This window comes from Anolis sagrei, chromosome 4 (assembly GCF_037176765.1).
Source record: "Anolis sagrei isolate rAnoSag1 chromosome 4, rAnoSag1.mat, whole genome shotgun sequence".
NCBI lineage: Eukaryota > Metazoa > Chordata > Lepidosauria > Squamata > Dactyloidae > Anolis > Anolis sagrei.
The window spans coordinates 109,102,221-109,115,146 of NC_090024.1; the positions used below are offsets into that span (position 1 = coordinate 109,102,221).

At 41.9% G+C, this 12,926-nt stretch overlaps 1 protein-coding gene across 1 annotated transcript; it reads right to left on the reverse strand.

The window, feature by feature from the left end:
- Nucleotides 1–1,145: 1,145 nt before the first annotated feature.
- MED10 (mediator complex subunit 10) lies at nt 1,146–8,216 on the reverse strand. Its single transcript, XM_060774609.2, has 4 exons — nt 7,918–8,216; nt 4,062–4,145; nt 3,348–3,450; nt 1,146–1,640 (listed from the first exon to the last, which is right to left on the reverse strand). The coding sequence occupies exons 1-4, from the start codon at nt 8,037–8,039 to the stop codon at nt 1,545–1,547; spliced, it is 405 nt and encodes a 134-aa protein (XP_060630592.1). The 5' UTR covers nt 8,040–8,216; the 3' UTR covers nt 1,146–1,544.
- Nucleotides 8,217–12,926: the final 4,710 nt, after the last annotated feature.

Here is a 12,926-nt window from a genome sequence, read left to right on the forward strand (position 1 = left end):
TACTTTAGTGCACACTACTGAAAAAACATTGAATTAAATGCAACTTGTGTGCCTTGTTTATTCATGATGGTTTATTTCGATATAACCCAGTAATAACTGCTGCATCACGCAGTTAACATTTGTGGGATTTTTATAACTATATATAAATACAGCAGATGTAAACCATTTTATGGTGAAAATTTAAGCAGTTTGTTGCCATGCTTATGAGCCCTGCCATTTTAGGTATTAGAGCAGTGTTTCTCAATCTGGGGGTCGGGACCCCTGAGGGGGTCGCGATGGAGTGTCAGAGGGGTCATCAAATACCATCAGAAAACACAATATTTTCTGTTGGTCATGGGGGTTCTGTGTGGGAACTCTGGACCAATTCTATTGTTGGTGGGGTTCAGAATGCTCTTTGATTGGAGATGAACTATAAATCCCAGTAACTACAGCTCCCAAGTGTCAAGGTATCTTTTCCCCAAACTCCACCAGTATCTACATTTGAGCATATTGAATATCCATGCCAAGTTTGGTCCAGATCTATTATTATTTGAGTCCACAGTGCTCTCTGGATGTAGGTGAACTACAACTCTAAAACTCAAGGTCAATGCCCATCAAACCCTTCCAGTGTTTTCTGTTGGTCATGGGAGTTCTGTGTGCCAAGTTTGGTTCAATTCCATCATTGGTGGACTTCAGAATGCTCTTTTATTGTAGGTGGACTATATATCCCAGCCACTACAACTCTCAAATGACAAAATAATTTCCTCCCCAACCCCACCAATATTCAAATTTGGGCATATAGGGTATATGTACCAAATTTGGTCCAGTGAATGAAAATACATCCTGCATATCAGATATAAGCATTACAAATCATAACAGTAGCAAAATTACAGTTATAAAGTAGGAACGAAAATAATTTTATGGTTGGGGGTCACCACAACATGAGGAACTGTATTAAGGGGTCGTGGCATAAGGAAGGTTGAAAACCACAGATCACAAGTGAGGAAAAACATATTTCAAAGCCTATCTATTAAGGTTGTAAAATAATTCAGATGTAAAATTTCAGAAGATGGCTTTTTTGATTAACCATGTCAAACCACAACTCTTCTTCAAGGCATCTTCTGCCATCCAACAGATCCAAAAACAAGAAAGAAATACGCTCAAACTTTACTCAAAGAAAAACAACATCTTTATTTTACTTCATTTTGTACATTGCAGCGCCTCAGCAGAAGTCACCTCCCTGACCCCACCGTACTTTGCATGAGACAAAGAAGCTGAATAATTTAAACAGCATTTTACAAAAAGCATAGCTGCTGGCTTCTGGCTCACAGATGGGCTTGAAGTCACATCAAAGGAAAGATTAGCTTCTTACTGAAAGTGCCGAGGAACCTTTAATGGCCTCACATATAGCACAGGAGAATCGGCTTCCATTCTGGTCAAGAAAAACAGTAGGTAATAATACCTCAATTGGATGCAATGTCTTAATTCCCCAAGATGAAGTCAAATGCTGTCACAATAGCCCACTGGCAGTGTTTGGAGAAAGAGGCAGGACACAAATAATGTAATTAAGGAGAAGGATCTTCACCCCGTATAGCTTTATATTTAGCCATATCCTCTGGGAACACTTTCGTTAGCTCTTGAATCAATAGGCTTTTGAATTTCTAAGAAAGAAAGAAAAGAAAATCATACCAGAATCACGCCTTCCACTAGATCTGAAAATAACAGAACCCAACAATCAACCAGTAACACCTGTTAAGCAGACTGTGTTTTCTCAATAGTAAAATAATGGTGAATTGTCCAACTGTAAACCATGAAACAAACATTAATCTATTTTACAGCCCCTCAGTCTTGTTTCCAAATCTATGAAATATAAAAAAAATGAAATTGCTCAGATGTCAAAAGCTGCCTCAGGGAGCCTCAATGGGGCTTGTGACTTCCTAAAAAACATGCCCCAATTTGCTTTTAGAAGTTCTCTCAGTTTTTCAAGGCATTTGTCACAGAAGTACAAAGAACTCCTGTTTTTGAGGAAGACAACCCAAAGAACCCCGAGGCATACAAACTGATCATAGGGGTCTTTGGATCTTGGTCACCAAAACAGATGTGATGGAGATTTAGCCTTTACTTATAACTCTTTATATATTCTTCTGATCTATAGCCTACCATTTAATTTGGGGTTGGGAGCTATTTTGGGTTCAAGATAATAATAATAATCATCATCATCATCATCTTTATTTATACCCCGCCACCATCTCCCCAATGGGGACTCGGAGCGGCTTACATGGGGCCAAGCCCGGACAACATAGACAACAAGATAAAACCAGAACATAAACAATAAACAACATCATCAAATTACATCAAGAAAAGAATATATATATATATAAACACAGTAATAAAATAACATTTCAATAAACATAATCACAATAACAATGGGCAGGCCACATGTACAGGATAAAAATGATCCAAAGACTCCAATGAGATAAAAATAAGAGCAAGTTATCTGCAGGGAACTCATAAAATCACCCATAGTTGTGAAGCTAAACTTCCCATTTGGAGGGCGTGTATTCCAGTGGGAAGAACGTTGAGGGGTGCAATGGTGTCATATTGTGCACCTACTCGCCAAAGGCGCAGCGGAAGAGCCAGGTTTTAAGGTTCTTTTTGAACGTTTCTCGAGAAGGAGCATATTGGTTGAGGCAAATGTATCAGGGAAACATATCGGCAGTAGGCAAGACCACATCTCAAAACGGGCATGCATCACCTCACTTATGATATGAAACCCCACAACAATGGCTCAGACCCCACTTATTAATACTCCCCTGCTTTCAAACACACTCCCTCTCCCACCACCACAAATCTCGATTTTAAAAAGCTTCCACTAGCACTAGTGTCCATATAGACAGAACTGTAATGTAACTAAATCAAGCCTGATAGTTTCATGGCAAATATATCTAGGTCATCAACATCCCTTCTCTCTTTTAGAAGGAAACTAAAAGCATGGATATGGGACCAAGCCTTTGGGTAATCTGGCAGACAGACACAGGACAATGACGACTAGAATTGATAGGATTTGACAATGTGGAATGAACTTACGGATTCTGAGCTGGCGAACGTTGAATATTAGATTGGTTTTTATTTATTGTGATGTATAACTTGATTGTTTTAACTGTTTTATAATTGCTGTTGATACATGTTTTATCTTATTGTCTATTGTTGGCATCAAATTGTGCCTTTTGTAAGCCGCCCTGAGTCCCCCCTCGGGGGTTGAGAAGGGCGGGGTAGAAATGCGCGAAATAAATAAATAAATAAACAGCCCATGTAAAATGTTTAGTTATAAAGCAACAAGAGAATTGTCAGAAATACTTAAATCTTACCTTCATTGTATCTATTTTGCCTTTTACTTGCTCATTTTTAGCGAGAGCCCTTTCCAAGCACTCTTTAGTATAAAGCTGAGGATTGCGGCCTTGATCTATATATCTAAGGAAAAAAGTTTTATAAGTCAAATTTGATAAAGAGTTCACATATGGTGTAAAGTAAACATGTATAAAACATTCAAGTCATTTACTGAAGCACACTAGAGTATGTCTTGTACCTACAGTATATTCGAGAATATTTTATTAGCACATTCTTGTATTATCACTGAGCATCTGATCGCATACACAAACTCCTAAGAATTAATCCAATATGACCAGTCTACTCTTAGCATCTGGAAATACTGTGTGTATTGTTGTTTAAAATAAATGGTAGGAGCAGGAAAAATTTATTTATTTATATATATATATATATATATATATATATATATATATATATATAAACATTCCTAGAAGCAGATCTGGGTTCAGAACACAAAGAATTAGGGGAAAGTATTAATGTTAAATAATTCTATTAGATGATTCTTGAAAAGTCTTGCACATCAACTCCACACCTTCATGTTAAGAATTTGCAACTACTCACTTCCACTAGGTAATAAAAATGGACTTTCTACCATTCACAGTAAACATAAAATACTACAAAAGTGTTCTTTTTTCGTAATACCAACAGGCATTTGAGAAAGATATCAGCTGTGAAGATAAAATAGAAACACTTACTCAAAGACTTCTAAAGGCACACTGATTTCATGAAGCTGCTGTCGGCACTTGTCAATATCTTGTAAGCCTGTAACCATGAAATTCCTAGGCAGAAACAAATCAGACACATTATAGGAGGGATGCACCATCAAGCAAGCTCTGCCCCAGGAACTGTACCAAATGGATGTGTCACCAAACATAAAACAAGGATTGGCAGATTTATTCTTCTTCCTTAAACATGATCATATGTCTTTTAAATAGGGTTACACAAACTAAGGGACTCCAAACAGACTCACTGAAATCAATGAGATTTGAGCTAACCACTATTTGTCAAAGGCATGTTAACCTGAGCAATATTAGACTGGGATGCATCAGTCTATGTCTACATGTAATCTAGGACAGGTGAGAAAAATGACGACAACAACAATGATGATGATGAAGATGATTTAAAGATCGAACTGCAAAGACTCTGGCACAAGCCAGTAAAGGTGATCCCAGTGGTGATCAGCACACTGAGTGCAGTTCCTAAAGACCTTGACCTGCACTTAAAAACAATTGGCACTGACAAAATTACCATCTGTCAGCTGCAAAAGGCCACCCTATTTGGATTTGCACGCATTATTCAATACATCATTCAGTACGCATACATCACACAGTCCTAGACACTTGGGAAGTGTCAGACATATGATCAAATACAAAAAAAATCACCATAGTGATCTTGTTTGCTCTGTAATAATCTTATTATCTCACCGCTTTGAGTCGCCTGAGGGCTGAGAAAAGCGGTATATAAATAAAGTAAATAATAATATTATGTATCTAATAATAATAATAACAACAACAACGCCAACAACAACAATAATAACGCAATTTATTTGTTGCCCATCTCTCCTATTGGTCTGGTTGCCCCTGACACAATAAATAAATAAATCTCTCCTATTGGTTCGAGGCAGCGTACAACAAAGTCAAAACATATCAACATAAAATACGTACAATAAAATACATATATCAAACACACTGTTTTTAAAAATACCACGGAGTACAAAGATCAACATATAGCAGCAACAGAATGTAAATCCAAAACTCATGACTCAAATTTAACTGGGTAGTCCTGCCAGAAGAGATGGATCATCAAATAGGTTTTAAATTCTAATAGTTCATTTAGCTATCAGAGCTCTTCTGGCAGGTCATTCCAAAGTCCTGAGGTGGCCAATGAAAAGGTCCTCTGGGTGATGGTCACTAGTCGGATTCTGGTTCGCTAGAGTAAGAGTCCCCCAGAGGACCTCAGTGCCAAGGGGCAGATTATATGTGAAAAAGCAATCCTGTAGTTAACCTGGACTCAAACCATGTAGGGCTTTAATGGTTGTACCCAACAGTTTGCCTCTGGAAAATCCTGCAAATCTCCTGGGAAGACAAGTGGACAAACGTCAGCGTGCTGGAATAAGCAAAGACCACCAGCATTGAAGCGATGGTCCTCCACCATCAACTCCGCTGGACCGGCCACGTTGTCTGGATGCCCAACCATCTTCCAAAGCAGTTGCTCTACTCTGAACTCAAGAACGGAAAACGGAATGTTGGTGGGCAGGAAAAGAGATTTAAAGATGGGCTCAAAGCCACCCTTAAAAACTCTGGCATAGACACTGAGAACTGGGAAGCCCTGGCCCTTGAGCGTTCCAGCTGGAGGTCAGCTGTGACCAGAAGTGCTGCAGAATTTGAAGAGGCACGAATCGAGGGTGAAAGAGAAGTGTGCCAAGAAGAAGGTGCATCAAGCCAACCCCGACCAAGACTGGCTTCCACTTGGAAACCAACGCCCTCACTGCGGGAGAAGATGCAAGTCAAGAATAGGGCTCCACAGCCACCTACGGATCCACAAGTATACTGATCCTGGAAGACTATCCTACTCGGCCAACGAGGGATCGCCTAAGTAAGTAACACTACCATATAACCCAGTTCAAAGCAGATAGTCTGGATTTTATGCAGCTGTGTAGAAGGGGCTACAGTTCCATAATAGGCAAACCATTTAGTGGATTGGACTATTATCTGAGCAACACTCAATTCTTAAAATTAATTAGGGAAATGAGCGCTATTTTGCCAACTGCTTCTTGAGATCTCAAATGGTCTTTGGTTTAAAATAGTGTTTTTAACCATTGTTAGCCTATTTAATTCCTTTTTAACTTATGTAAAAGATGTGAAGGGGAGTCATAGGGAGAAGGCTTGTTTTCTGCTGCTCTGAAGGCTACGAAGCGGAACAATGGCTTCAAACTACAGGAATGGAGATTCCACCTGAACACTAAGAACTTCTTGACTGTTAGAGCTGTTCAGCAGTGGAACTCTCTGCTCCAGAATGTGGTGGAGGCTCCATCTCTGGAAGCATTGAAACAGAGGCTGGATGGCCATCTGTCGGGGGTGCTTTGAATGCGATTTTCCTGCTTCTTGGTAGGGGGTTGGACTGGATAGCCCACGAGGTCTCTTCCAACTCTATGATTCTATACTCCAGAGGACAGGAGCAGAATTCAAAACTATCTTGACAGACTAGAGAGATGGGCTAAAACTAACAAAATGAAGTTCAACAGTGACAAATGCAAGATACTCCACTTTGGCAGGAAAAACGAAATGCAAAGATACAGAATGGGGGACAATGCCTGGCTCGAGAGCAGTACGTGTGAAAAAGATCGTGGAATCCTTGTGGACAATAAGTTAAACATGAGCCAACAATGTGATGTGGTGGCAAAAAAAGCCAATGGGATTTTGGCCTGCATCAATAGGAGCATAGTGTCTAGATCAGGGGTCCTCAAACTTTTTAAACAGAGGGCCAGGTCACATTCCCTCAAACTGTTGGAGGGCCGGATTATAATTTGAAAAAAACATGAATGAATTCCTATGCACACTGCACCTATCTTATTTGCAGTACAAAAAAAACCACTTTAAAACAATACAATAATTAAAATGAAGAACAATTTTAACAAATATAAACCTATTAGTATTTCAGTGGGAAGTGTAGGCCTGCTTTTGGCAGATGAGGTAGGATTGTTGCTGTTGTTGTTGTGTGCTTTCAAGTAATTTCAGACTAGGTTGCCCCTGAGTGAGGGCTGGGTAAATGACCTTGGAGGGCCGTATTCGGCCCTCGGGCCTTAGTTTGAGGACCCCTGGTCTAGATCTAGGGAAGTAATGCTACCCCTCTATTCTGCTTTGGTTAGACCACACCTGGAATCTTGTGTCCAATTATGAGCACAATTCAAGAGAGATATTGACAAGTTGGAATGTGTCCAGAGGAGGGTGACTAAAATGATCAAGGGTCTGGAGAACAAGCCCTATGAGGAGCGGCTTAAGGAGCTGGGCATGTTCAGCCTGAAGAAGAGAAGGCTGAGAGGGGATATGATAGTCCTGTATAAATATGTGAGAGGAAGCCACAGGGAGGAGGGAGCAAGCTTGTTTTCTGCTTCCCTGGAGACTAGGACACGAAACAATGGCTCCAAACTACAAGAAAGGAGATTCCATCTGTCATCTGAACATGAGAAAGAACTTCCTGACTGTGAGAGCCATTCAGCAGTGGAACTCTCTGCCCCGGAGTGTGGTGGAGGCCCCTTCTTTGGAAGCTTTTAAACAGAGGCTGGATGGCCATCTGTCAGGGGTGATTTGAATGCAATATACCTGCTTCTTGGCAGGGGGTTGGACTGGATGGCCCATGAGGTCTCTTCCAACTCTTTGATTCTATGATTCTATGTAATAGTATGTTTTTACATTAGCATCAGTGGCTTGGGATACTATTCTGGGAGAAAAGCGGGATATAAGTAAAATAATTAAATACAAATAATACTATTAATAATAATTGCTGAATTAAGTAGGGGTTGTGTGGGGAAATGGCAGAGGAGGCGCTCACAGCTTCTGGTTGAGGCCCGCCTGGCTGCTGGGCTGGAAGTCGCTGACGATGATGCCCAGCTGCCGGATGTTCTCCACGAACTTCTCCAGGTGCTCCTCCAGGGAGTCGAACTTCTCCGCCATCCCTCCGCGCCCTCGCTTCCGCCTTCCCACCAGTTACCCTCACTAACGAGCCTCTTCTTCTTAGAGCCGCGTTGCTAAGTGCGCCGCCATAGCTACCAGGAGCACCACTTCCGGTTCCGGCTCTCTCCTGGTTCCTCGCCTGGTTTGGTTTCTCTCTTCTGAAGCTAGGCCTTCCTTGCGCATGCGCGAACAGTCCGCCTGTGACTCAACCCTACCTATGACGACAACGAGGGGCGGGGCTAAGAGAAGCATCCTTTGACGCTGGTGCTGTTCAGTTCTAAGAGGCGCGCGCCCTGTGACGAGTGAGCACAGTTTTTGCGCGAGGCTTACCCTCGCTTTGCTTTTGTAACAAGTTCACAAAAGTGGTTTCCCATTCAGGCCCACCCTGTCATGAGATATTTTTTCCCATTGCGTGGGGGATAAAAAGTTGTCTTTCTCCCTCCTCTCTCATTCTTCTCTCTCATTCTCTTCCTTTTCCTTTCTCTCTCATTCTCTTCCTTTTCCTCTTTTCTCTCTCATGCTCTTCTTTTCCCTCTTTTCTCTCTCATTCTCTTCCTTTTCCTCTTTTCTCTCTCATTCTCTTCTTTATCCTCTCATTCTTTTCCTTTATTTCTCTTCCTTATCCTCTCATTTCCTTTGTCTCTCTTCCTTTTCCTCTTTTCTCTCTCATGCTCTTCTTTTCCCTCATTTCTCTCATTCCCTTCCTTTTCCTCTTTTCTCTCTCATTCTCTTCCTTATCCTCTCATTCTTTTACTTTCTTTCTCTTCCTTATCCTCTCATTTCCTTTGTCTCTCTTCCTTTTCCTCTTTTCTCTCTCATGCTCTTCTTTTCCCTCATTTCTCTCATTCCCTTCCTTTTCCTCTTTTCTCTCTCATTCTCTTCCTTATCCTCTCATTCTTTTCCTTTATTTCTCTTCCTTATCCTCTCATTTCCTTTGTCTCTCTTCCTTTTCCTCTTTTCTCTCTCATGCTCTTCTTTTCCCTCATTTCTCTCATTCCCTTCCTTTTCCTCTTTTCTCTCTCATTCTCTTCCTTATCCTCTCATTCTTTTACTTTCTTTCTCTTCCTTATCCTCTCATTTCCTTTGGCTCTCTTTTTCTCATGCTCTTCTTTTCCCTCATTTCTCTCTCATTCTCTTCCTTATCCTCTCATTCTTTTCCTTTCTTTGTCTTTTCTTTCTCATTCTCTTCTCCCTCATTTCCCTTCCTTTTCCTCCTTCCTTTCACCCCCTTCCTTTTCCTTTTCGTCTTTTTTCCCTCTTCGTTTTCTTCCTTTCTCTCTGATTCATTCTCTTCCTTTCCCTCCTTTTGCTCCTTTCCCTTTCTCTCCATTCTTCATTTTTCCCTTTCTCTCTCGTTCTCTTCTTTTCCCTCCTCTCATTCTCTTTTTTTATCCTCTCATTCTTTTCCTTTCTTTCTCTTCCTTTTCCTGTCTCATAGAGTTGGAAGAGACCTCATGGGCCATCCAGTCCAACCCCCTACCAAGAAGCAGGAATATTGCATTCAAAGCACCCCCCAACAGATGGCCATCTGTTTAAAAGCCTCCAAAGAAGAAGCCACCACACTCTGGGGCAGAGAGTTCCACTGCTGAACGGCTCTCACAATCAGGAATTCTTCCTCATGTTCAGATAGAATCTCCTTTCTTGCAGTTTGAAGCCATTGTTCCACGTCCTAGTCTCCAGGTCTTAAGGTAAAGGTAGTCCCCTGACATTAAGTCCAGTCATGCCTGACTCTGGGGTGTGGTGCTCATCTCCATTTCTAAGCCGAAGAGCCAGCGTTGTCCGTAGACATCTCCAAGGTCATGTGGCCGGCATGACTGCATGGAGCGCCGTTACCTTTCCGCCGGAGCAGTACCTATTGATCTACTCACATTTGCATGTTTTCGAACTGCTAGGTTGGCAGAAGCTAGGGCTGACAGCGGAAGCTCACGCCACTCCCCGGAATCGAACCTGCGACCTTTCGATCAACAAGCTCAGCAGCTCAGTGCTTTAACCCACTGCGCCACCGGGGGCTCCTTCTCCAGGTGTTAGAGACCCTAAATTGGGTCTTTTTAGGTCCACGTCGCGGGAGCACGGAAGGAAGGAGACAGTCCCAATGAAAGATCAAAAAACAAGGTTTTATTTTAGTTTCTTCATGAAGAAGACGGACAGCCAGGCAGTATGCACAGATGCTACCCTTCAAATGACTGCCATCCCCCTTGGTTTTTGACCACCAAATATATAACCTCAAGTAAACAAGAACATTTTTTTTGTCATGGAAAAGTACTCTCTTTCCAGCCTCCTCTCTTGACCTTTTGATGGAAAGTACCTTCTTGTACATGCGACCTCTGCGCTTCAAAAACAACATTTGAAGTTAACCACAAGCATCCTGTGTAAGAAAGTTCCCTCTTGTACTTAAAAACATTTTCTTCCGTATTGCCCTTTTTAAGTCAGAGAAAGGATATGTCTCTCTTTTGCTGTTAATTTCATTCAAAGCCCCTTTCTCAGAGACCCTTGAGGCCTCCTTCATTTCCTCGTTTTTTTTCTTTTTACTATGACATGTCTCTGTGCTGTAGGCAAGGCCTCTATTGACCCCCTATATAGTAAGCCATGTCTAATTAGGTAACCATGAGGTTTAACCAATCCATTTCCCTGGGGCTGGTAGTGGCCCTGACAGTGTCAACTCTCCTTCACAGGGAAGCAGAAAACAAGCTTGCTCCCTCCTCCCTGTGGCTTCCTCTCACATATTTATACATGGTTATCATGTCTCCTCTCAGCCTTCTCATCTTCAGGCTAAACATGCCCAGCTCTTTAAGCCGCTCCTCATAGGGCTTGTTCTCCAAACCGTCAGTCATTTTAGTCACCCTCCTCTGGACACATTCCAGTCTGTCAATATCTCCCTTCAATTGTGATGCCCAGAATTGGACACAGTATTCAAGGGGTGGTCTGACCAAGGCAGAATAGAGGGGTAGCATGACTTCCCTGGATCTAGACACTAGACTCCTATTGATGCAGGCCAAAATCCCATTGGCTTTTTTTGCCGCCGCATCACATTGTTGGCTCCTGTGTAACTTGTTGTCCAGTTAAAATCAGATATTGTGGGATTTTTTGTCTTGATATTCTAGGTTATATGGCTGTGTGGAAGGGCCCTAAGGCAACTGGATGGACAATTACTCTCTTGGCTTTTAAAGTTTGATGGAGTTTGTTGCTTTTGTGTGCATCTACAATTGTAGTTCATGGCAGCAAAATGCACACACCTACACTGTAGAATTAATGCGGTTTAACACCACTTTAACTACTATGGCTCAGTGTTATGGAATCCTGGGGGTTGTCATTTGGTGATGCACCAGCTCTCTTTGGCAGAGGAGGCTAAAGACCTTGTCAACCCAAGTCAATTCCAATTTATGGCAACGTTACAGAACGTATTGATTTATTGGTTTATTTGGCAATATTTATTCATAAGAGGATTTGTCTTGAGGAAAAAATGTGTACGTGTTTTGGCAAAGAGGGCAAAGGTGAGCAGCTAAGTTCCCTGTGTGTTTATCTCCAGCTTCCATAATGTGCCATAAATATATTTCCAGAGGTATTTGCTCAGGAATGCAATATAGTTCTCTGTGTGCACTGACCTCAAAAGAAACTTCATGTAACTCCATTTTGAATTATTTGTCAGTAAAGCTAGATAGGACAAGGCTATTTCAGGAGGATCAGTTAGGAGAACTACTTCATACCATGAATATTCACCAGGTAAATGAGCCCAGGGTTTTCATTAAAATAGATACAGTGGCATATATGTCAGCTCCTGGCAATGTAAAATTAATGCAACTTGACACCACTTTAACTGTCTTGGCTCAATATAATGTAATGAAATCATGGGAGTTGTCATTTGGTGAGATACACTTTCACAGCGAAGGCTAGAGAGCTTTGCTTCCTGATCGTGCACAAACTTTAATGCACACAAAGGTTTAAAAAAACTGTGTGTAATATAGTGTTTGGGATATATATGAAACATATATGAATTTTGTGTTTAGCATCAAAGCGCATCTCTGAGATATCTTATTATGTATATGTATGCAACAACAAATATTCCAATATTTTTAAAAAAAGCAAAATACTCCCACTCCCAAGCATTTCAGATAAGCAGTACTCTACCTATAGTTCATTAATGCTCACACCCAAATACCTGGGAGTCACTCTGGACCGTGCTCTGACGTACAAGAAGCACTGCCTGAACATCAAGCAAAAAGTGGACACTAGAAACAATATCATACGAAAGCTGACTGGCACAACCTGGGGATCACAACCAGACACAGTGAAGACATCTGCCCTTGCGCTATGCTACTCTGCTGCTGAATACGCATGCCCAGTGTGCAACACATCCCACCACACTAAAACAGTCGATGTGGCTCTTAATGAGACATGCCGCATTATCACAGGGTGTCTGCGCCCTACACCACTGGAGAAATTACACTGCTTAGCCGGTATTGCACCACCTGACATCCGCCGGGAAGTAGCAGCCAATAGTGAAAGGACCAAGGCAGCGACATCTCCAGCTCATCCCTTGTTTGGGTATCAGCTAGCACACTAACGACTTAAATCAAGAAATAGTTTTCTTAGATCTACAGAGACACTCGCTGGAACACCTCAGCAAGCGAGAGTCCAAAAGTGGCAGGCTCAAACCCAGCACCTCAATTCGTGGCTGATACCAGATGAGAGACTCCCTCCTGGGCACACAAAAGACTGGGCGACTTGGAAGGCACTGAACAGACTGCGCTCTGGCACCACGAGATGCAGAGCCAATCTTAAGAAATGGGGCTACAAAGTTGAATCCACGACATGCGAGTGCAGAGAAGAGCAAACCACAGACCATCTGCTTCAATGCAACCTGAGCCCTGCTACATGCACAATGGAGGA